General features: G+C 44.0%; 1 protein-coding gene across 3 annotated transcripts in view; it reads right to left on the reverse strand.

The window, feature by feature from the left end:
- Positions 1-17,637: 17,637 nt before the first annotated feature.
- The window catches only part of LOC135200244 (gastrula zinc finger protein XlCGF57.1-like), a 97,841-nt gene continuing 92,736 nt past the window's right edge, over positions 17,638-22,742 (reverse strand). For all 3 annotated transcript variants that reach the window (XM_064228700.1, XM_064228701.1, XM_064228702.1), the window contains exon 2: positions 17,638-22,170. In XM_064228700.1, the coding sequence (XP_064084770.1) occupies positions 20,270-21,655 (1,386 nt within the window). In that variant the 5' untranslated portion in view covers positions 21,656-22,170 and the 3' untranslated portion in view covers positions 17,638-20,269. The remainder of the gene's footprint in view (positions 22,171-22,742) is intronic.

Here is a 22,742-nt window from a genome sequence, read left to right on the forward strand (position 1 = left end):
CCTCGCTACTGCTCCCTGATGCAGATGACTTGTGCTGATGAAGTTGTAGTTATTCCAACATGATCATCGGGATCTGCCTAACCTCAAAGGCCTAAAGGAACAATACACTCAGTCTAAGCTTGATCAAAAGAAACACTAGAGTTCATTTAGACTATCACTGAGAGTACCTGAACTTCTAACATCCTAACAATTACAAGCTGGCTACAAAACTAAGTTACTGCAACGACAAGACCCAGCAAGTAATCTTTCTCTGAAGAAACTGAAAATCCCTAAGGTAGAGCGTTGTGAAAAATCCATACCGACTCTCAAATAACCGCCTACACGATAGCACACACCGAAAAATTCCTCCCGAAAGCTGAAGGTTATCCATCCGTGATACTTTGCCCTCTTGGACTTTAAGCCCCAAGTAGAAAGCTCCGAAAGTGATGAAGAACCAGTCGCAAGAAGAAAGTAACTTCACTTTGGAAAAAAGGAACGAGATGGGCACCTAGGGGAAACCAAATACACCTAGGGAAAACCAAATAATGATTCTCGGACGAGGTAAAAGTCCTCAGTATGTGACAAAAACAAAAACTTTGAGCTCAAACCCGGACACAGTATGACGACGACGATACTAAATTGACCATCGAGGAGACATCTTGTTTCTAAAAGACCGTTGCTGAGCACAAGAGGCGCTCTCAACAGAACCTTCTTATGGATGTCTGGAAAGTGCGGAGGCATATGATTAACAAGAAGCAGGCCTCCTCTCCTTGACAAGAACATAGAACAGCCAGCTGAAATGTTAGTCTGGTATGCGAACCCCATCGAAACCTAAGTGAAGAGGTTGTCAAACAGTCCAGGTTCTGAGAAACACCCCTCAACTCTCACAACATCCACATAAGAGTGGGACCAGGCCTCTGACTGGCTGTGAAACATGTATTCCAAATACAAGCCTAACGATCTGTAACCCCTACCACACGAATCAACGAAGGAACCCAAGAAAGAAGTGCCTCAACAGACTCATAAACCAGAACTCTGACACCGGCAGAAGGGTTACCAGCTACCTCCTACAGAACATTCCCCATTAGAAGCAAGGTTGAATCCAGTCTAATCGGCCCTAAAGTGATGTTAGCCTAGAGTCGTCTTCCCCAAAAACTGCCAGATTCGGCCTAAACCAGATCAGCTTACTTGATGTTTAGTTGAACACAACGTATCAAACATTGCTTGAATTAACTGCGAGATTCCTCCGGAGCCAGGACTGCAGAAAGAGAATGGACAAAGTCCACCATCCGTTTATACTCGCTCTCCTTCGCCTGAAGAACAAAACCCACAACTAACCCCCTATTTTCTCTTCAAAGGGTATCATCTGTCAGACCTGTCTGACCGCACCGAAACAGGAAAAGATAAAGGCCGAACCCCCACAAGAGCACCATGCAAGAACCCGGAACTTGCTACACCAGGCTGCTCGATACCAAACCTGACATACATGATCCCATAATACTGAGCCAACCGATCCGATTGCACAATGATATACCAACAAGACGATAAACTCCTGAACAAGTCGTACTCGACTGCGCAATCCCACACACCCCCCTCCCCCCCAAAGCACGATGACGTAACATTTGACCGACCGCTGTCCACCCTCTCACGAGAGCCAACCATCTCCAGTTCCACAATTTGTGTAAGAACTAAATACTATGACATAAACCTGAGCTAATTTTGCTCGACTGCACATACCATCACTACCCAGTAACGTTAACGTTACACCTGAGCCGAATATACATTTTCGATGCACGCCCACCCCTACGAGTCAACAGAACACTGTTGCGCCAAACGTGCACTAACCAAGACGATGACATAACCTTGAGCCAGTCTCTCTCGTCTGCAAAAAGCCAGCACCAGCCAGTGACTATGACATGACACCTGGCCAACTACAATGGGCGAGCAGCACCCCCAAAAGCGGAGGTCACAAAACGTGATCCAACTCAAGAGTAATTAATGCCAGTTACACCAATAGTAACTATGACGGAAGACTGGAGCTGAAGCTACATTGATCAAGTGAGGGGAGGAAGTACTTCCTGAAACCCTGGGGAAACGGAGAAAGGAGGAGGAAACCCAAGGCATTGAAGCCCAAATTGAAAACCTTTTGCAAGGATTAACGGTAAGCCCAAAACATCCGTAAAAACAAAAAAAAATCCTAGAAAAAAATGATATTGTTTATAATACCAATTAATAAAGTTTCATACATACTTACCTGGCAGATATATACATAGCTAAGACTCCGTCGTCCCCGACAGAAATTCAAATTTCGCGCCACTCGCTACCGGTAGGTCAGGTGATCTACCTGCCTGCCCTGGGCGGCAGGACTAGGAACCATTCCCGTTTTCTATCATATTTTCTCTCTTCCACCTGTCTCCTGCGGGGAGGCTGGGTGGGCCATTAATCGTATATATCTGCCAGGTAAGTATGTATGAAACTTTATTGTATTATAACAATATCATTTTCATACAATGAACTTACCTGGTCAGATAATACATAGCTGATTGGCACCCTTTGGTGGAGGGTCAGAGACAGCTAATATGGAATAGACAGGTAAACAACATATGTTGTAGGTATAACAGAAAAACCTTGGTTCCTACCTGATAGGTGGTAGACTTCGTGGCTGTAGCCCGGTAGTCTGCATCACCTCAAGACTTTAGCGAGATATTAGATCTATGGCTAGAGTTCTTGTGGGTCTGTCGATGGGTATAAGAACCGCTTACTCGGCAGAGCCTAAAAGGACTTTGTCAATGGTACTGGACCACTTCTATGACAACACACCTTGTGAAGGAGCATAACCAATCCCAACCACCTGATCCTAACCACCATGTTAGTATATAGAATTGCTCTGAGTTATCCCGAACTCATAACAAACAACCTTAACTCGAAACGAAAAACTCATTTATACAAAAATTCTCAAAAAAAAAAAAAAAAAAAAAAAAAAAAAATTTTAAATACTCCCCTAAAAGATATCACAAAGAGTTCCTTACTGAACAACAGTGACTGGCTGCCAGTGCAGCACCAAGCCCTCTTGTCAGCAGGAATCTAGAACATATCTAGTAGAAGGTATGTACAAATTTAAGGATTGGTGTTTGCTCCCGTACCCAGTATTGTATCCGCCGATACAAAAGGTCCCAGAGAAAAACATTTCTCGTAGGTCACGCGAACGTCTTTAAGATAGTGAGATGCAAAAACTGAATTGCACCTCCAATATGTCGTGTCAATGATTTTCTTTAATGACATATTCTTCTGAAAAGAGAGAGACGTCGCCACTGCTCTAACTTCATGGGCTTTTACTCTTAAAAGCGGAAAAGAGTCGTCAGGACAGAACTTGTGAGCATCCGTAATGACGCTCCTAATGAAGAAAGCTAATGCGTTCTTAGACATGATTCTTGTGGGGTCCTTAATCGAACACCAAAGACTTTGTCTAGAGCCTCCCATTTGTTTCTTTCTTTGTAAGAAGAACTTCAAGGCTCTTACCGGGCAAAGAGACCTCTCTGTTTCTCTCCCTACTAGACTCGATAAGCCTTTGATCTCGAATCTCTTGGGCCAGGGATTCGATGGATTTTCATTCTTCGCTAGAAACAGAGTTCTAAACGAGCAAAAGGCCGAGTCTTTGTTAAAGCCGACTTCATCTTCTAGGGCATGAAGTTCGCCAACTCTTTTTGGCTGTCGCCAAAGATAGGAGAAACAAGCATTTTCTTGTTATATCCCTGAACGAAGCTACGTGGGGAGGCCTCAAATCTGTCCGACGAAAGGAACTTGAGAACTACGTCCAGGTTCCAGCTGGGTGGAGTTATTTCCTTCGATTTTGTCGTTTCAAACGATCTAAATCAAGTCGTGCAGATCTTTATTATCAGCAATGTCTAGGCCTCTGTTCTAAATACTGCCGACAGCATGCTCCTGTATCCTTTGATTGTCGATACAGACAAATGAGAGACCTCTCTCAAGAACAACAGGAAATCGGCGATTTCGGTTATAGAGGTACTGGAGGAGGACAACTTCTTAGACTTGCACCACCTTCTGAATACCTCCCCACTTCGACTGATAGACTCGTCTAGTGGAAGCTCTGCGGGCTCTAGCGATATAGCGCTTGCAGCTTCGCGAGAAAACCCCCTCGCTCTGACAAGTCTTTCGATAGTCGAAAGGCAGTCAGAGCGAGAGCGGGGAGGTTTTGATGAAACCTCTCGAAGTGTGGCTGTCTGAGAAGATCCATCCTTTTTGGAAGGGATCTTGGGAAGTCTACTGTCCACTCCAGCACCTCTGCAAACCAATCTTGTGCTGGCCAAAACGGGGCTATCAGGGTCATCCTTGTCCCGTTGGACGCTACGAACTTTCTCAACACTTGTCCCAGGATTTTTGAAAGGGGGGAAAGCGTACACGTCCACATGAGACCAGTCCAGCAGGAAGGCATCGACCACGAGAGCTCTTGGGTCTTCCACCACTGAACAAAAGACTTCCAGCCTTTTGGAAAGGAATGTGGCGAACAGATCTACGTGAGGAGTGCCCCAAAGATCCCAAAGACTCTGACACACCTCTGAATGAAGAGTCCATTCTGTGTGAAGGACCTGGCTTCTCCTGCTCAGTCTGTCCGCCCTGATGTTTCTCGTCCCCTGAACAAATCTTGTTAGGAGGGCGATGTTCTTTGTGAGGCCCAAATTAGCAGATCTCTTGCTATCTCGTAAAGCGACACGGAGTGCGTTTCTCCCTGCTTCCGAATGTAGGACAGGGCTGTAGTGTTGTCCACATTCACTTGGACCACACTGTTCGTCACAAAGGGTTCGAAGAACTTTAGCGCTAAGTGAACTGCTAGAAGTTCTTTGCAATTTATGTGCCAGGACACCTGTGCTGTCTTCCAGGTGCCTGACACTTCTCTCGTTCCTAGTGTTGCTCCCCAACCCTTCTCCGATGCGTCGGAAAACAACACTCGGTTTGGGTTCGGAACTTCCAGAGAAATTCCCTTGTTCTCTTTTAGAGGGGACAACCACCATTGCAGGTGTGGTTTCATTTCCCTTGGAAGGAGAAAACTGTCGGAGAGAAAAGTCCCGTCTTCCAGTCCACGATCTCTTTAGGAAAAATGAACGAGGGGCGGAAGAGTAGTCTTCCTAGAGGAAAGAACTGTTCGAGCGAGGAAAGGGTGCCTAGTAGGCTTAACCATTCCCTCGCCGAAGTTCGTTCTTTCCCTAAGAAGAGAGAGACTTTTTCCAAGCCTCTCACGATTCTCTCTTGCGAAGGAAATACTCGAAAACCCCGAGAATCCATCTGAATCCCCAGATAGACCAAGTTCTGTCTGGGAATCAGCTGTGACTTCTCGAGGTTCACGAGTAGTCCAACACCTTTATCAGGTCTAGGGTCAAAGAAAGGTCCTCCAAACACTGTCTCTCTGTTCTGGCCCTGATGAGCCAATCGTCCAAATATAGAGAGATGTTGACGCCTTTGAGGTGAAGACACCTCGCCACATTCTTCATCAGGCTTGTGAAGACCTGAGGCGCTGTGGATAGGCCGAAACACAAGGCCCTGAACTGAAAGATCCTTACCCCCCGTCATGAAACGGAGGTATTCTTCTTCGACGAAGGGTGAATCGGGACATGAAAATAGGCGTCCTGGAGATCCAGCGACACCATCCAATCTCCTTGACGTAAAGCCGCAAGGACTGAGGCCAAAGTCTCCATAGAGAACTTCTCCTTTCGAACGAACTTGTTCAGAGCGCTGACATCTAGAACTGGTCTCCAGCCCCCGAGGCTTTCGCAACCAGGAAAAGCCGATTGTAAAACCCCGGAGAGTTTTGCTCTAGAACCAGTTCTATAGCTCTTTTGTCCCACATTTGATTCACCATCAGACGAAGAGTATCCCTCAGTACAGGGTCCCTGTATCTGGCTGACAGTTCCCGCGGAATGGTCGTTAGTGGAGGACTGTCTTGGAAGGGGATAAGATATCCCTTCCTTATTATGGACATGGAAGAGGCGTCTGAGTTTATGAGTGACCAGGCGTCTGCAAAATTCGAGAAGCCTGGCCCCCACTGGTGTTTGGAGGCTGTCTGTCTCACTTCCCTTTCTTAAAGGGACGGGAAGGAGCCTTACCTCTCCTCTCAAGACCTCTTCTCTTAGAGGTAGCTCTGGAGAGAGGCCCTCTCGAAAGGGCTGAACCGTAGAAGTCGGTCCGTTCTTGTCTACAGAAACAAGAGGTCTCTTCTTCCTTGCAGTTTGCAGGAGAAGATCCTGAGTCGCCTTCTCAGTCAGTGATCGAGAAATGTCCTTCACTAACTGAGAAGGAAACAGGAAGTCAGACATGGGAGCGAAAACCAGGGCTGCTCTCTGTGAGGGAGGAAACCGCCTTTGTTAGGAATGAACTAAAAATACTCCTCTTCTTAAGGAGTACTGCTCCGAAAAGAGAGGAGATTTCTCCCGATCCGTCTTGTACCGCCTTGTCAATACAAGCAAGAATACTGAGAATTACTTCTGGGTCAAGACCATCCGAGTCATGAGCTTTCTTAGACATCACCCCAAGGGACCAGTCTAGGAAATTAAACACTTCCAAATATGGAAGAGTCCCTTGAGGAGATGATCCGTCTCCGAAATAGCCCAAGACACGCGAGCTCCATTCAAAGCGTGTCTCCTTGACGAGTCAACCAAGGTTGAGAAGTCTGCTTCGGCTGCCGCTGGGAGAGAAAGGCCCATGTTCTCCCCAGTTCGGTACCAGAAACCTCTCTTGCCAGAAAGTATGGCTGGAGGCATACAGAAGGTAGTTCTGCCCAGATCCTTCTTAGACAACATCCATTTGTCTAAGGACTGAAGCGCTCTCTTCATAGAGATCGTAGGTCTCATCTTCAAGACCGACGAAGACTTAGCACAATCGCACTCGAAAACAGTGATCGAGGCGAAGGAGGAGCGGCAGGAGTTAAAGAATCTCCGTATTCTCGTAAAAGAAGGTCAGTCAGAACTTTATAGTTCGAGACTCCTTCTCTACCGTCTCCCTCTTCTTCCGAATCTCCTTCTACACCTTGTGGAGAATCGGCCTGAAAAACGAGAGGATCTTCATCCCGTTCTCTCTCTATTGGAGACAAACTCCTACTAGGAGAGGGGCTCATCGAGTGAACCGACTCTCTCTCACATCTAAAAGAAGTCTCGCGTCTGCTTGACTTCTCGCGCTTGGCTGGCGCCTCGCGCTTGTCTGGCGCCTCGCGCCTGGCTGGCGCTTCACGCTTGGCTGGAGCGTGTAGCTTGGCTGGCATCTCGCGCCTGGCTGACGTCTCGCGCTTGTCTGGCGCCTCACGCAACTCCTCGCGCCTGGCTGGTGCCTCGCTCCTGGCTGGCGCCTCGCGCCGGGCTGAAACTTCGCGCTTGGCTGGCGCCTCGCGCTTGGCTGGCGCCTCGCGCTTGGCTGGCGCCTCGCGCTTGGCTGAATCCTCACGCCTAACTGGCGCCTCGCGCCTGGCTGGTGCCTCAGGCACCTGAGCGTATCCTGATCTCGAGCAACTCGCTCAGAAAGATCCTGACGTTTGTACGCCTCTTCTTGCCTGGAAGACGTCCTATGTCTGGCGGATGCTTCACGTCTAGCTGGAGAAAGAAGACGAGACTTCTTAATAGGAAGTCTAGCGTCTTTCTTTGCGAGGGGTAGGGGGATCCCTTGAAAGAAACTCCCACCAAGAGGCAATCTGCTCTTGAACTGCAGCAAAATCCTCTTGGAAGCCACCCCAGCGTCCTCTTCAATAGAAGAAGCAGGAGAACTCGAAGAAGTGCGATCATCAAATACATCTCTAGGCGGCGTCAAAACCAGCTTAGCCTTCTTGATAGAAGAAGGATCTTCCTCCGAGAAGCGCTCCGGGCTCGAGTCGAACGCGCGCTCTTTCCAATGCCTTTTCAGTGGCCTAGAAAGATCCGAGTCCTTCCACCCTCGTTTAGGTGAAGGAGAACCGGACGACGAGAAACAATCTCGTAGGACGCTTCTATTTGAGCGGTCCTGAGCAGACTGTAACGAAACAGAACCTGCTGAAGGGACGCCTGACCGTTGGGAATTCCCCACAACCTCCGTACGACTTTCGACTTTCCTACTCCTCTGGGTATGTGAGTTTGGAAGAGGTCTAGCCTGGGAGCATCGCAGGGACGGTCAGACGCCCCCCCCCGGTCAACACTGGGAACACTCACCTCACTTAGTAATTCACAATCACTAGCCTTACCTTGCATGGCCGCCATCTTTGTCTTCATTTTACGAAGAGTAGCCTTCAGATTGGCGATTTCAGAAGCCGAATCCGAATGCAAAGCCTGTGAGGATTCAGATACATAGGGAGAATCATATTCATTAATACAAGGAGAGTTAGACTCAGGAAAAGGCTCAATAGGCCTTGTACTCACACTCTTTTGTGCAGCTCGTCTAATCCTATCCCTCTCTAACTTCTTCAAGTAAGAAGTTAGAGTCTTCCATTCATTAGCATTCAACTTTTCACACTCAATACAGGTGTTAGCCAAAGAACAGTCAAACCCCCTACATTTACGACATACAGTGTGAGGATCAACCGAAGCCTTCGGTATCCTCACCTTGCAGCCTACATTCACACACACTCTCACACTAACACTTGAATCAGACATTCTAATAGAAAAATCAAAAGCAAGTCCAAATCCAGTCCACAGTAGCGAATGCCAAAACAACGATCCAGTACGTCACCAAGAAATCCAATAAAGATGATCAATAAAGTCTTGAAAAGCGAATTCCAGTCAAGAGGTAGTAACAACAATGTTGATACCACCGGCGACAGAGAAAATATGATAGAAAACGGGAATGGTTCCTAGTCCTGCCGCCCAGGGCAGGCAGGTAGATCACCTGACCTACCGGTAGCGAGTGGCGCGAAATTTGAATTTCTGTCGGGGACGACGGAGTCTTAGCTATGTATATATCTGACAGGTAAGTTCATTGTATGAAACCTTAATTTTAATGCTTTGGGTGCATTGAAAACTATGTAAACTGCATTCTTATTGCATTTTTCATCAAAAGCCTTCAAATATTGATTATTTTGCATTTTTGGCGTCATATTTCATCTGCCAGATCAGCGTTGTAGGCGTTGTAACCCTGGAACATGCGTCGTAACCCTGAAATAATGTCTGATGAATATAATTGAGAAGCACCTTAACCTCAGAACGTCGTAAGCCGAACCCGTCGTAACCCGGGGACTGCCTGTAATAGTATTTACTGAATGATTGGATCCCGAGCTAAATTATGATATATTAGTATTTACAATACGTATGATAATAAGGATACATACAATATTGGATTACGCAGCTGGCAAGCCTACACAGTCCAACAATGCTGAAGTCCAACCGAATCTGATTCTCTTCTCGTTCAATTACATTCTTGCACCGAATGTTATACGATTCGATTCTCGTTTGTGTTCAAATACTCCGGTAGTGAATCATCATAAGTCAGAATGCATGGACCTCGAGGATTGGCCAATACTTGTAATTATAGAGGATACTTTAGGCTAGACTACTGTGTTAATTTTATGGAGTTTCTCTTGTACTGAATTATCGTTACTTTTATGCAGTTTCTCTTATACTGAATTATCTTAAGTCAATATGCATTATCTACAGATTTAACTGATAATTACCGTGTTGTATACGAATAGTGGAATAGACAACCTGATCAGTTCCAGGATTACCACTACCGCAAGACGAACCAAATTTACCCACAGACAGAATGAGGTGAGGTACTTTCAAAGACGAAGGAGTGCTATCCAAAACTTCGCAACCCGACAAACAGAAACCACATCCAAACAATCAACCACGGACTAGAAGCTTCTGTTGCAAAGAACTTGAAGCAGAAAATAAAACCAAGGATGGCTCTAAAGACGAACCTTCACACTAGACACTACAAGGGAGTCCGAACCCTAGGGAACCTAACCTGTTATTCTCTTCCCAAACACTATTTAACCTATTACTGCTACTTGTCTGTTCCTGGTCTAGCTTTACATTAACCTTAGAACTTACACCTCAAGGGGGAATCTGCTGCTTAACACTGCCTGCTCCGTGCCGGGAGGGCCGGCAGATCCTACACTCTGTGATTGTGGTTCTCCATAACCCCCAGTACCCGTTACGGCTGGTTCTGGAACAGGCAAGGGAGCTGAAAGAGAACGATTAGTATCACCTATGCTACTGCTGCTATCTTTATTTCAATTAGCTTTGTCATGAAATAACAAACAATTTGGGCATTTTCTATCCTCCAATTCTGAACTGTTCCTACTATAGCTCTTGGTTTAACTCTAGCGATTTTGCTGCTATCTTCTATATGCTCTTGGTAGTCCTAAATGATCTAATGAACTAATATGACTTTTTTTATGATACAATAAGATTTTATGTATACTTACCAAGTAGTTACATAGCTATAGTTTCTAAAACCGTCGGCAGCTAGAATTTTTGAAATTCATGGAAGCGCTAGTTTGTTTTGGTCAGGTGATAACCCCCGCCCACTATTGGGGGAGTGAGGAACCAACACCGTCTGAAAATCAGTTGCTTATGCCCTATTATCCATGTGAGGGGGGGAGGGCGGGCTTTGATCATGTAACTACTTGGTAAGTATACCTAAAATCTTATTTTATCTTAAAAAAGTCATTTTTATGTATGCAACTTACCACGTAGTTACATAGCTGAATCCCACATTGTAGGAGGTGGGATCCATGGATATGCTCATAACTTTTTAAAATTTAATAAATACAAATATATATTTAGAGCTGGCATCCATGTAGATGCTTGTTGGTTCCTTACCTCTTAAGAGAGCTGAACAGTTAATTAATGCCTCTGGAAGTCGCTCGTCTCAACTCATAGGGACGTGGCGGTATAGCCATGGCTCGTCCTCTAAACAGTGGGACCCATGCAGCTAAGGAATGTCCGTAGCTAGCATGGTCAACTAAAGGATGGCCCTGCCCAGGGCGCAGTACCAAATAACCAAATGTTACCAGAGTAAAATACATATCACCTCAACTATAACCATAAAATTCATACCCAACTCTACACTTGACTGAAGGGTACTCCTAGTACATCCATAGTACCTCCAGGCTCCCCTAAAAAACTCAACAACCTCGTTCAAGGCGAAGAGATAGGCTAGGAAGGTATGACTTCCTACACACCCTTACCCAATGCTGTGCCCGCCGCTAAATACGGACCCAGGGTACTGCGATTTTCATATACTGTTTCAATATCGTGCAAGTAATGCGAGGCAAACACTGATTTACATTTCCAATACGTTGCTTGAATAATCAAGTCCAACGAGTGATTGTGTTTAAACGAGAGAGGTTGCCACTGCTCTTACCTCGTGAGCTTTCACTTTAAGTTTATTAAGGTCGGTTTCTTCCACTTGTGAATGAGCATCTACAATCACGCTACGTAAGAAGAACGCCAGGGCGTGTTTAGACATCGGGCGCGCCGGATTCCTTACCGAACACCATAAACAATCGGACAGGCCCCAAATTTTCTCTGTCCTTTGTAAATGACATTTCAGAGCTCTGACCGGACACAGCAACCTCTCTTCTTCTTCCGGTCCTATCAAGTCCGTGAGGTTTTTGATACTGAACGAACGAGGCCACGGTTTGGACGGGATCTCATTTTTTGCCAAAAACCCCAAGGTTAATGCGCAAACCGTATTATCCTGTGCAAAGCCTATTCTCTTGTCCATGGCATTTATTTCACTCACTCTTTTAGCTGTAGACAGGGCTACTAGGAATAAGGTCTTTCTCGTCAAATCTCTCAACGATGCTCTTTGCAACGGCTCACACGGAGTTTCCGACAGCCACTTAAGTACTACATCTAGGTTCCAAGAAAAAATCTTCAAACCTTTGGGTTTTTCTATATCAAAGGACTTAATGAGATTTGCAAGATCTCTATTCGACGACACTTCCAATCCTCTGTGCTTGAAAACAGATCCCAACATCGCCTTATAGCCTTTGATAATCGCAGTAGACAGATTTTTATCTGTTCTCAAATATAAAAGAAAATCTGCTATTTCTGTTATAGTTGTTTTAGAAGACAAAACATTATGCTTTTTACACCAGACTCTAAACTCAGCCCACTTTGCCTTCTGCACTGCGCAATAGCTCTCGCCACTTGTCTTGAAAACCCCTTTGCTCGTAAGAGTTGTCGGACAGTCTGTAAGCGGTTAGAGACAGAGTGGATAGTCTTTGATGGAACCTCCTGAAGTGGGGTTGTCTGAGTAGATCTGTTCCTTGAGGAAGTAACCTTGGCCAATCCACTAGAAGATCTAAAAGATCTGGAAACCATTCCTGCGCTGGCCAGAATGGAGCAATGAGAGTCATCGAAACGTTGTGATACGTTCCGAATTTGTTGATGACTTCTCTCACCATCTTGAATGGAGGAAAAGCGTACAAGTCTTTGTTCGACCAGTCCAAAAGCATCGCATCTGTCGACCATGCTTTCGGGTCCGGGGTTGGTGAACAGTAAAGAGGGAGACAATGGTTTCTTGCTGTGGCAAACAGATCCATCATAGGTTTCCCCCAGAGTTTCCACAATTCGAGGCATACCACTGGATTCATCACCCATTCCGTGTGAAGTACTTGCCTCCTGCGGCTCAGTTTGTCCGCAAGAACATTGAGTTTCCCCTGAACGAACCTCGGAATTAATGTCGTTTGATTCCAATTCGCCCATACCAGCAGGCTCCTTGCCGTCTAGCAAAGAGAAAACAAGTGTGTCCCTCCTTGTTTCTTTATGTAGGAGAGCGCTGTCGTGCTGTCCGAATGTATTGCCACTATTTTGTTGCGAACTTCAGCAATACCCAGTGGATGGCGGTCAGTTCCTTTCGATTTATATGCCACTGTTTTTGTTCTGCATTCCAAACTCCTGATACTTCTTTTTCCCCCAGAATCGCTCCCCAACCTTGATCTGATGCGTCTGAAAAGAACACTAGGTTGGGGCTCTGCGGGAGGAGGGATTTCCCTTCCGCAAGTCTGTCTCTTAACTTCCACCATTGCAGGTCCTCTTTTATTTCCTGTGTGGTAGGGAACACAAAAGAGTCCGGAAACTTCTTTCTGTTCCAATTCGCTCTGAGGAAGAACTGTAGGTTCCTCATATGCAGTCTCCCTAGTATCACGAACTGTTCTATTGAAGATAGAGTGCCCAAAAGACTCATCCATTCCTTTGCAGAGCATTCCTGGAGAACTAAAAATTTCACTACATTCTGCAGGCACGACTTGATTCTTTGTGGGGATGGAAAAGCCTGAAAACTCACTGAGTTGATCCTCATCCCCAAATAGACTAATTCCTGACTGGGGAGTAACTGTGACTTTTGTCTGTTTATTAACAGTCTTAGATCCTGAGCTAAAGTCAGGGTTTTCTGAAGGTCCTCCGTGCACCTCTCCTTTGTTTGTGATCGGAGAAGCCAATCATCCAAGTAAAGGGATATCCTTATCCTGACTAGATGTAACCATTTCGCAATGGGAGCTAGCACTCGGGTGAACACTTGTGGTGCGGTCGAAAGCCCGAACCATAGTGCTCTGAACTGGTATATTTTGTCCCTGAAGACAAAACGCAGAAACCTCTTTGAGTTTTGGTGTATTGGGATGTGAAAATATGCGTCCTCCATATCGATGGAGATCATCCAATCCCCTTGACGGATTGATGAAAGGACAGACTGATTCGTCTCCATCTTGAACTTTGTCTTTAGCACATAAAGGTTCAGAGTGCTTACGTCCAATACGGGTCTCCATCCCCCCGATGTCTTGGGAACAACGAGCAGACAATTGTAAAACCCTGGTTAGTGGCTCCTCTACTAACTCTATTGCTTTCTTTTGCAAGAGAGACGAAACCTCTTCCGAAAGGTTGATGAACTTCTTTGAATTTTCTGAGTAAGCTGTCAAAGCTATCGGAGAGCCTGATAACGGTGGCTTTCTCTTGAACGGAATATCGTATCCTTCTCTTAAGACCTTTACAATCCAAGGTTTTGCCCCTCTTGCTTCCCATTCTTCCCAAAACTGATGGAGCTTCGCTCCTCCTGGCGCACGAAGGACTGATACACTACTTCTTGGTCGAGGGGTTGGTTGAGGATTTTTTAATAGATTTAAGGGTGAAACGTGCTCTGCCCCTTGATCTTGGGAAATATCTACCGAATCCCCTGCCCCGAAAGGGTTGTCCTCAGCTGGCTGGCGAGGGGCGTACACTAGGGATATTTTCTCTAGTCCGTTTAGTGGAATGCGAGAGAAAATCCTGTGTTGCTTTCTTCTGCAATTCGGAGGCAACTAGCACTACAGTCTCTTCTGGAAACAGGTGCTTCTTATCCAGGGGCAAATATAACAAGGCAGACTTTTGGGTACGAGATACTCCCTTGGATGTAAAAGAACACCATAGTTCTCTCTTCTTTAGGATACCTAACATGAGGAGAGAGGCTAGTTCCGCGGAACCATCTCTAAACCCCTTATCTAAACATGAGATCACTCCCGAAATGTCTGTAAAAGCTTCCTCACTCAACATTGAATAGCTGTTCAGTTTACATCCCAAGGGTCCTACTGTTCAGTCCAGGAAACTAAAAACTGTGAATACCTAAAAGGTATTCTTAATGAGGTGGTCTAATTCTGATGCCGTAAACATTATCTTGGCCGAGTTGAAAGCTGACCTTCTCACCAAGTCAATAAGCGCGGAGAAGTCTCCCTGGGCAGAGGCAGACACACCCAAAGAGAGGGCTTCTCCAGTTTCGTAACACTAGTGTCTCCTAGTTGAAAGATGAGAAGGAGGGAAGTAGAGAAGTTGACCTTGCCTTGATCCCTCTTATCTTCAAGCCAAAGGTTAATTTCCTTTAACGCTTTTCGAGCTGAAAAAGACAGTACTAGTTTTGAGACGTGGGGGTTACTGGCGAGAATGAATCTGAAAAATTGTCTACAAAGTAAAGAAAGCAAGGCTTTGTAGGCAGTGAGAGAAGACTCTTTATCCTCCTCTTCTCCTTTCTCTTCTTCTTCGGCTGAAGAAATCGGTGATAAGGTCTCTACAGGTTGGATAGGGGGTGCCACAAATTGAATAAAGCCCAAAATGCTGTCTAACTTATTCTGGATGGCTGACAGCGAAGGATCAGGGGCAGCCATCACCTGAAGTCCTGTCGGTAGGCCCGAAGCTGAAATTGATGACATAGGCTGTCCGAGTCTTCAGACTGATCCCTCTGTGCACTTGGTTGTATATATACCTGTGGATGCTCAGGTGCTAGCGGACGCTTGGGTGCTAGTGGGCGCTCGGGTGCTAGCGGACGCTTGGGCGCTAGTGGGCGCTAGTGGACGCTCGGGTGCTCGTGGATTCCCGGGTGCTAGTGGGCGCTCGGGAGCTAGTGGACACTCGGTTGCAACTGTATTCCTGGGCGCCAATGGACGCTCGGGAGCCAAAGGTTATTCTAGCGTCGCCGCAGAAGTTCCGGGCGCCAAAGGCTGCTCTGGTGAGCGGGCAAACTGTGGCGCCGATGGGCGCTTGGGAGTTGGCGGGTTCTCATGCTCTAAACGCTGAAGATGTCTCCCAGGAGTTTCGTGAATTACAGGAGGGACTGATGGCAGTCTCACCTATCCTTCAGTATTAAATGTGCGGACCGGTGCTGAAGACATCTCCGAAAGTCTACTCTTCCCCGTACTCTTCACCTCTGAACGTCTGCTATAGGAGGACTTTCTCGACGACGACTTCGACTTAGAGGATGTAATCCTCTCACTACGACATCCCTCTCCTGCCGTATCCTGAGAGAATCTCTCTGGAGAGTCCCAAAAACTACATGAAGGCTGTTCCTTCCGTAAAGGGCTAGCCTTTTTACAGGGGACTGGAGAGGGAGACAACTTACGAGCCCTCCTTTTCAGTGGACGGGACTCGTCATGGAATCGTCACTGGCGCCTGGGAGAGGACTCCCCAGAGCTGGAAGCACTAGACGACAGCGGTACTCCTTTAGAGACGCCTTTCCAATGGCGCTCTGTTGCAATCTGGGATTTGTCAACAGAATCGCCTGCTCGTGGGCAGACCCCACTAACCTCCCTTGGGCTACCAGTATGCCTCCTCCCAGGTTCTGGGGAGTTTGACAGGGACCTTTGCCTAGGAGAATCAGTGGGCCGAACAGCCACCTCCTCCACCACACTTACACTTGCACTCACTTCACCACTTACCTTGTCCATTAGAGTTTTCACGGACGCTCCTAATTTCTCCATTGCTTGGAGCATGATCAAAAATTTCTGATCGACTCTTGCCTCTAAACTGGTCACAGCATCGGGTATGGGTGTGAGAGAGCCAAGATTAGGACTGGGAATGACAGGTGGAGAGGAAGGTTCAGAAAGAGACAAATTATCATTAGACAATTCCTGACTCAGTCTTTTGCTTTAGCTCTAGAAGCCACTTTTCTCTTTTTATCTCTCTCTAACTTGTTCATGTAACTAGTCAAGATCTTCCAATTTCTCTGATCCCAATTAATACACTCCCCACAAGTTTGATCTGGTGTACAAGTCTGTCCCCTACAACCTGTGCAAATTGAATGTGGATCATTACCCACTTTAGCGATCCTAGTATTGCAGCCTTTACTACAATACCTAATCCCAGATGAACTAGTGTCTGACATTATGTAGACCAATTCCAAACTAGTGAATTTTGGTGCAAAACTATTTAAAAGTATTATCAATTCCTAAATAGCTATCAACGAAAACAAAACTTCCAATATTCAGAGTACTTCACCAAATAACTCCAACAAAGAGCGACGGCAAAGAATTCCCAAAATTCCGCTGCTACTGAAACTGTGTTGACAGTACCAGCTGGCAGAAACAACTGATTTTCGGACGGTGTTGGTTCCTCACTCCCCCAGTAGTGGGCGGGGGGTATCACCTGACCAAAACAAACTAGCGCTTCTGCGAATTTCAAAAATTCTAGCTGCCGACGGTTTTAGAAACTATAGCTATGTAACTACTTGGTAAGATGCATACATAAAACCTTACATTCTAGACACCTCTGTATGACATACATTGCACTTCCCTACAGCTAGAACAAAAGGAATGTCTGTCATTTAGGGTACTCATCCTTTGTTGCACTAGCACAGGAACGAAGTATGCCAACATCTCAACCAGCAGCTGTTGGAGGGGAGGCTGATGAAGCAGAGATTGAAGTAAGGATTTTGTTGATAAGGCTCGACCATCTCCCGACGATAACATTAGTTCCAAAAAACAATCGAAATACGATCCAAATTGGGGAAAATCGGAAGAGACGTTGTAAACGAAAGGCAAGGATATCAAAACCTGATCAAGGCCTCGGTAAACACTGTGAGGGTCGGGCTACATGACCAAAAGTTCGCTGGGAGCAGGACCAAGTCCAGCTCACCACGCGAACGAATAACAATTGAGGGGACAAGCCTCTGGTGACCGGTATTTCCAGCTGGCAACTAACATAGGTAACTCATTTGACTAGATTTTACCTGCAATGTTGGTAACACTGACAGTTAAAATTACCCACTTAGTGGGTAAATATGTGAGGATATAGTTCAGACTGGTCAGTGACCAGGGCTAATTCAGGTGTTCAGGGAGTGTATTGCAATAATAAATGTACGTACTGTACAGTGATAGCAGCAAACTGCTGTTAAATGCCAACAATTGCCTAAACATAATGGCAGCAAAAAATTCTTGACGAACTAAAACATTTGAAACACACCTGGTGGAGAACAGGTGTACTTGACAGTTATCATCTGGGCAACTATTCGATCTTTTGTTTGAATGCTGATTTGCCTATTGGCACAGAGATAGTATAAGCTAACTAAACCAGCTGACTTTAACAGTAAGTAATATTCACCCCAAATAATATTTTTACATAACAAACCCCTCAGTCTACATAACAATGTGACCACTTCCCAACCTTACATATCCTTTAATAAGTTTGGAAAATATCAGGAAGTAATATTGCTGTCACCATTAGAGATAGTACCCAGAGAAATACCGGTCATGTGGAGCATTCTCTTTTTAGGGGGTTCATCCAAGGAGAGACTGAATGCAAGATTAGGCAAATATAAACTGCTGGGTTTGTAACAAAATTAATTTCACTCTGTAAATACCATATTTCTGCTTTATCATTTACCCACAAAATACTAATGCTTACGACATTTGATCACACTATGCTTAACTGCATAGTTAAATGTCAAAGAAAAATGAACCAACAGCATAAAATCTAAAAATAGCATGAAAACAATCCAATAAAATGAGGGCATAAAAGAAGGTAGAGTCCTTGTACACGTAAGCATCAACATGTCATCTAAACAGAGGTAAGTCACCTAAACAGTGGATATGCTGTAATCATATCCATATTATGTGCAAAGAAAAAGCAACTGAGTAAAAAAACCAAAAGCAAAAGAAAACACTAATAAAGTTAGGAGGAGGAACGAGAGATTATGCAGCGGTCAAAATTGGATTCCAAGAATAACACCGCCAATATAGTTAGCAGAACCTCCTAATGGTGAAAAATACATTGGGTTGTCCAAGATAGGTTTTGGAGGGCTCACGAAATAGTGTGGCTATGGACAGGGTCAGGGCTTGGAACAGGTCTAGGGGAGGAGTGTGAATTAGTGGTCTCAGCTGGCACAATTATAACATTCATCAATAATACTGAATGTTGGATAACTTTCGCAAAAGTTATACTTTACCACAGTGGTTATCCCCTACATTCCTATATGTACATAAATTTGTGTGAACGCTGTAACCTTTCCTATTCAGTTTTGTCACCCATTACCATAACCTATTCTGGAAAATTTTGGATACTGAATTGTTTGATTGCTATAATTATATCCTAATTCATGGGCTACACTGTGAAAGCAATATTTGGGAGAAAAAAGTAACGTCTATCCTACTATCTCTAACCCATGTAAATAAGCACAGTATGTACACTTTCTACTTTACATTTCAGCACTGGTTGATACTTGTAGACTGCCAGCACATTTAACTCAAAAAAAAATCCAAAAAATAAAGATGGAGAATTAAGCTTTTTTGCTGTTATGGTAATCTAGAGGAAGACTTCATCTCACTAACAAGCAGTCAAAAACCCTGGCTGTACAGCCAACTACACAAGGTTTAAGGTTCTGAAGCCAAATAGCATTAGCATATGTTACTGCAGAACTGCAGTCCATCCATGCAATGTGAAACCACTATATTTTCAGGAAGCATTTTATAGAATAAATTACTCTCACTGGCTTACAATAATCTATCCACCAGTCAACTGTTCATCCTTAGTTAACCTCTAAAACTTTTCTTGAAAAGGCTTAATTTTCTCAAGGTCAGAACACAAACTATGATACATTTATGCTTTACAATTCTGCATACATTGAGGATCTGCCACACAGGTCTCCCTTGAACCAAATTTTCTTGCATCACAATGCTGTATAAATTTTTCTGTGGCGGTCATTAGTTGGACACTATAGAGTGCTTATAATGCTTCGTCAACAGCCTCTTCCCTATCCACTTTCACATGCTTTCTACCACCTAAAACATCAAATATATGAGAAACATATTTAGTTACACAAGAACAAATTGTGTTTACCGACTTCTTGATGTTACTCACACATTGCTTGTTAATACTAAATTATTACATTAAAAATCTGACATGTCCCCAATAAGAAGATCAATTTCCAAGTCCACTCATATGCTTTGCAACTGCCCTCTTTGGTGTAGCCATATTTAATTTAATACACTACAAAAGAGAACACTTGTTAAGAGCTAAGATACAGACGCACAACATTCCATGATCGCTGCACTTCACTGGAAAGAACTTAGTCATACAGCAGTTATAGTCTCATCCACACAAAATCAAAAAGGCTAACATGTAGTAAATTAAAGCTCATTAATTACTATTGTATATCACAGATGCTGCTACAGCTTTGAAATCTGTTGTTACCAAGCCCAAAAATTCAAGGTACTACTCTGCCCGAAAACAGATCACATTATTTCAACCTGGATTGCTTCCCCCTTGGAGCTCTAATTCTTTTGCTACTTTTTGTATTGTACAGTTCCGGGTGACAATTTCCCTATTCAGTGTCAGTGAATAGTTTAACTTCAGAATGAATTTTTAAGTAGCTATACTTTGAAAATTAAAACTTAAAAGAAAAAACTATTTTGACATGTAATGCAAACAAGCAACACCATTCCCACGTGTTCTGGGCATGTAACATAATTTTTAACTCATATTAATGTTTTTTTTTTTTTGGTGTGAATCCGCAAGTGTTCTTCAACATTACTCAAGAGACGGTGATTAATTTAACATTAATTATATAATAGCAGTATCTTTCATTTATGAATTTTCATGTGTGTTTTGAGACTATTCACGTGTGTGAAACTACTCTGACATTCAGCACATGTGAATGATTTCTTCCCCACATGAGTTCTCATGTGCCTCTTGAGGTGACCAGAATGAGAAAAACTACTCTGACACACAGTGCAAGTATACGGCTTCTCTCCCGTGTGGGTTCTCATGTGTGTTTTGAGATTGCTCAGGAGAGAGAAATCACTCTGACATTCAGTGCAAGTAAAAGGCTTTTCTCCTGTGTGAGTTCTCATGTGCCTTTTGAGATGACTCGAGCGAGAGAAACTGCTACGGCATTCGGTGCAAGAAAACGGTTTTTCTCCCGTGTGAATTCTCATGTGGATTTTGAGATGAGCAGAGTTAGCAAACCTACTTTTACACTGAGTGCATCCAAATGGCTTTTCTCCAGTATGTGTCTTCATGTGCATTCTGAGGTTACTTGACTGAGCAAAACTAGTTTGACATTCTGGGCAAGTATAAGGCTTCTCTCCTGTATGAGTCACCATGTGTATTTTTAGATGACTTGACTGAGAAAACGTACTTTGGCATTCGGGGCAGCTGAAAGGTTTCTCTCCAGTATGAGTTCTCATATGCCTTCTCAAATGACCTGACTCAGAAAAACTGCTTTGACATTCAGTACAAGTAAATGGTTTTTCTCCAGTATGGATTCTCATGTGTATTTTTAAGCTCCCTGCTCGTGAAAATGTACTCTGACATTCACTGCAAGAGAACGGCTTTTCTCCTGTATGAGTTCTCATGTGAGTTTTGAGATGTGTCGAGTTAGAGAAACTACTTTGGCATTCAGTGCAAGAGAATGGCTTCTCACCTGTGTGAGTTCTCCTGTGCCTTCTTAGGTCACCGGAGGAAGGAAATCCACTTCCACAGTCTGTGCAAGAGAAAGGCTTCTCTTTTGTATGAATTTTCATGTGTCTTTTAAGATGACTGTTCTGAAAAAACTTTTTTCCACACTCCAGACAGGATAATAGGTTTCCTCCCATATCAACTGTCTGTGAAAAGTCTTCAAGCTCTTTGTTGCTTCTTGTGTGACTTTCATGAAAAATGCCTCTGGCAGCTATTTGCAAATGAGAATTTCCTTCCCCAATATAATTTCCACATTCCTTTTCACAATTTAGGGGGTCACTTTCATCTTCCACAGACATGCATGAATTGCCTGAATGTATTTCATCAGGATGAACATGTACTGGTTCAGCTTTGACTTGTACAGAGGAATCTAAAAAAGAAGAGCTGTTGCTTGTGGATCCACCTTGATTTGTCTCCAGATTTTCAGCTTTTGGTCTTATTAAAGAAAATGACAGTAAGTTTTCAACTGCCATTTTCACACAGTCTTCAAGACGTAGCTCCAAATCCATTTTTGCCCTACTGTCGACAAATGTCCCTGCTCTTTCCTGAAGACAAATGTTGAAAGGACCAACTGCTTCAAATAACTGTTTGCACTCTATCTTATTAGTTCTATGTATATTTCCTTCATATGTGGCCTGTATGCAGACAGATTTTTATCATATCAAAGCAAATAAACTAAATATAATAATTGCAGATAGTGTCATAAAAGTATTTCCACTCAAACTTTATACACAAAATTAACAGATTTAGGTAAACTCTACTTGAACATTTTAGATGAATTCTTATTAGTGAGACTGCTTCATAACTAACTGTGGACAACCAATACATCAAAATATAAAGTTTTCCAAACAAATAATATCAACTTATCTCCAATAATGTTACAATACTTCTTTGCATTTCATATCTTCCTTTTATAACAACTACTACCTATATGCTGATGCCTTTCAAAACTGGATATTATTTTGACCAACTTTCATATTATTTATGGGAAAAATCTGATGTTCAGTTCTTCAGCAGGGGTTTTCTGAAATAAAGAATGAATATGCAGTTAAAAATACATCTGAACAACACTTCAGAATAAAGTTACGTAGTATATGGGAAATTTAAAAGTACATGTAATTTTATTTTTCCTAAGATACAAACCTGAAGTTCTTACAAAGAAATTTGGCTTGTGAACATGAGCTTGAATGGCATTAAAACTTTACTGACAAGGTAGTTTACTACCAACAGGTGAAAGAAGCCCTACCCACCTGACAGTCTGCATTCCACTTTCCCTTTCAAACCACATGCCAGGTTGAGGAGTGGCTGACGTGAGCCATTCAAATTTGCTATTTGTTCCTACACAAATACAACCCTTTGTTTTGTACAAATTAGGAGACTTACCCATTGGAGGGAGGAAATCTAGGAACTATCTGAACCAACCTGGTATGACACCTTTCTAACCTGACACGTATGAATTTGTGTGCAATTACTTAATTAGGCTGAAGAACCCAGACAGAAGTGTCAGCCAGAGAGACAGAAGTGTCAGAGACTAAAAACCAGGCAAAAACAATTAATGAGTTTGCTAACTATCAGCCCTCCTCTCCCCTTTGCCAA

Source organism: Macrobrachium nipponense, chromosome 26 (assembly GCF_015104395.2).
Source record: "Macrobrachium nipponense isolate FS-2020 chromosome 26, ASM1510439v2, whole genome shotgun sequence".
Taxonomy (NCBI): Eukaryota; Metazoa; Arthropoda; class Malacostraca; order Decapoda; family Palaemonidae; genus Macrobrachium; species Macrobrachium nipponense.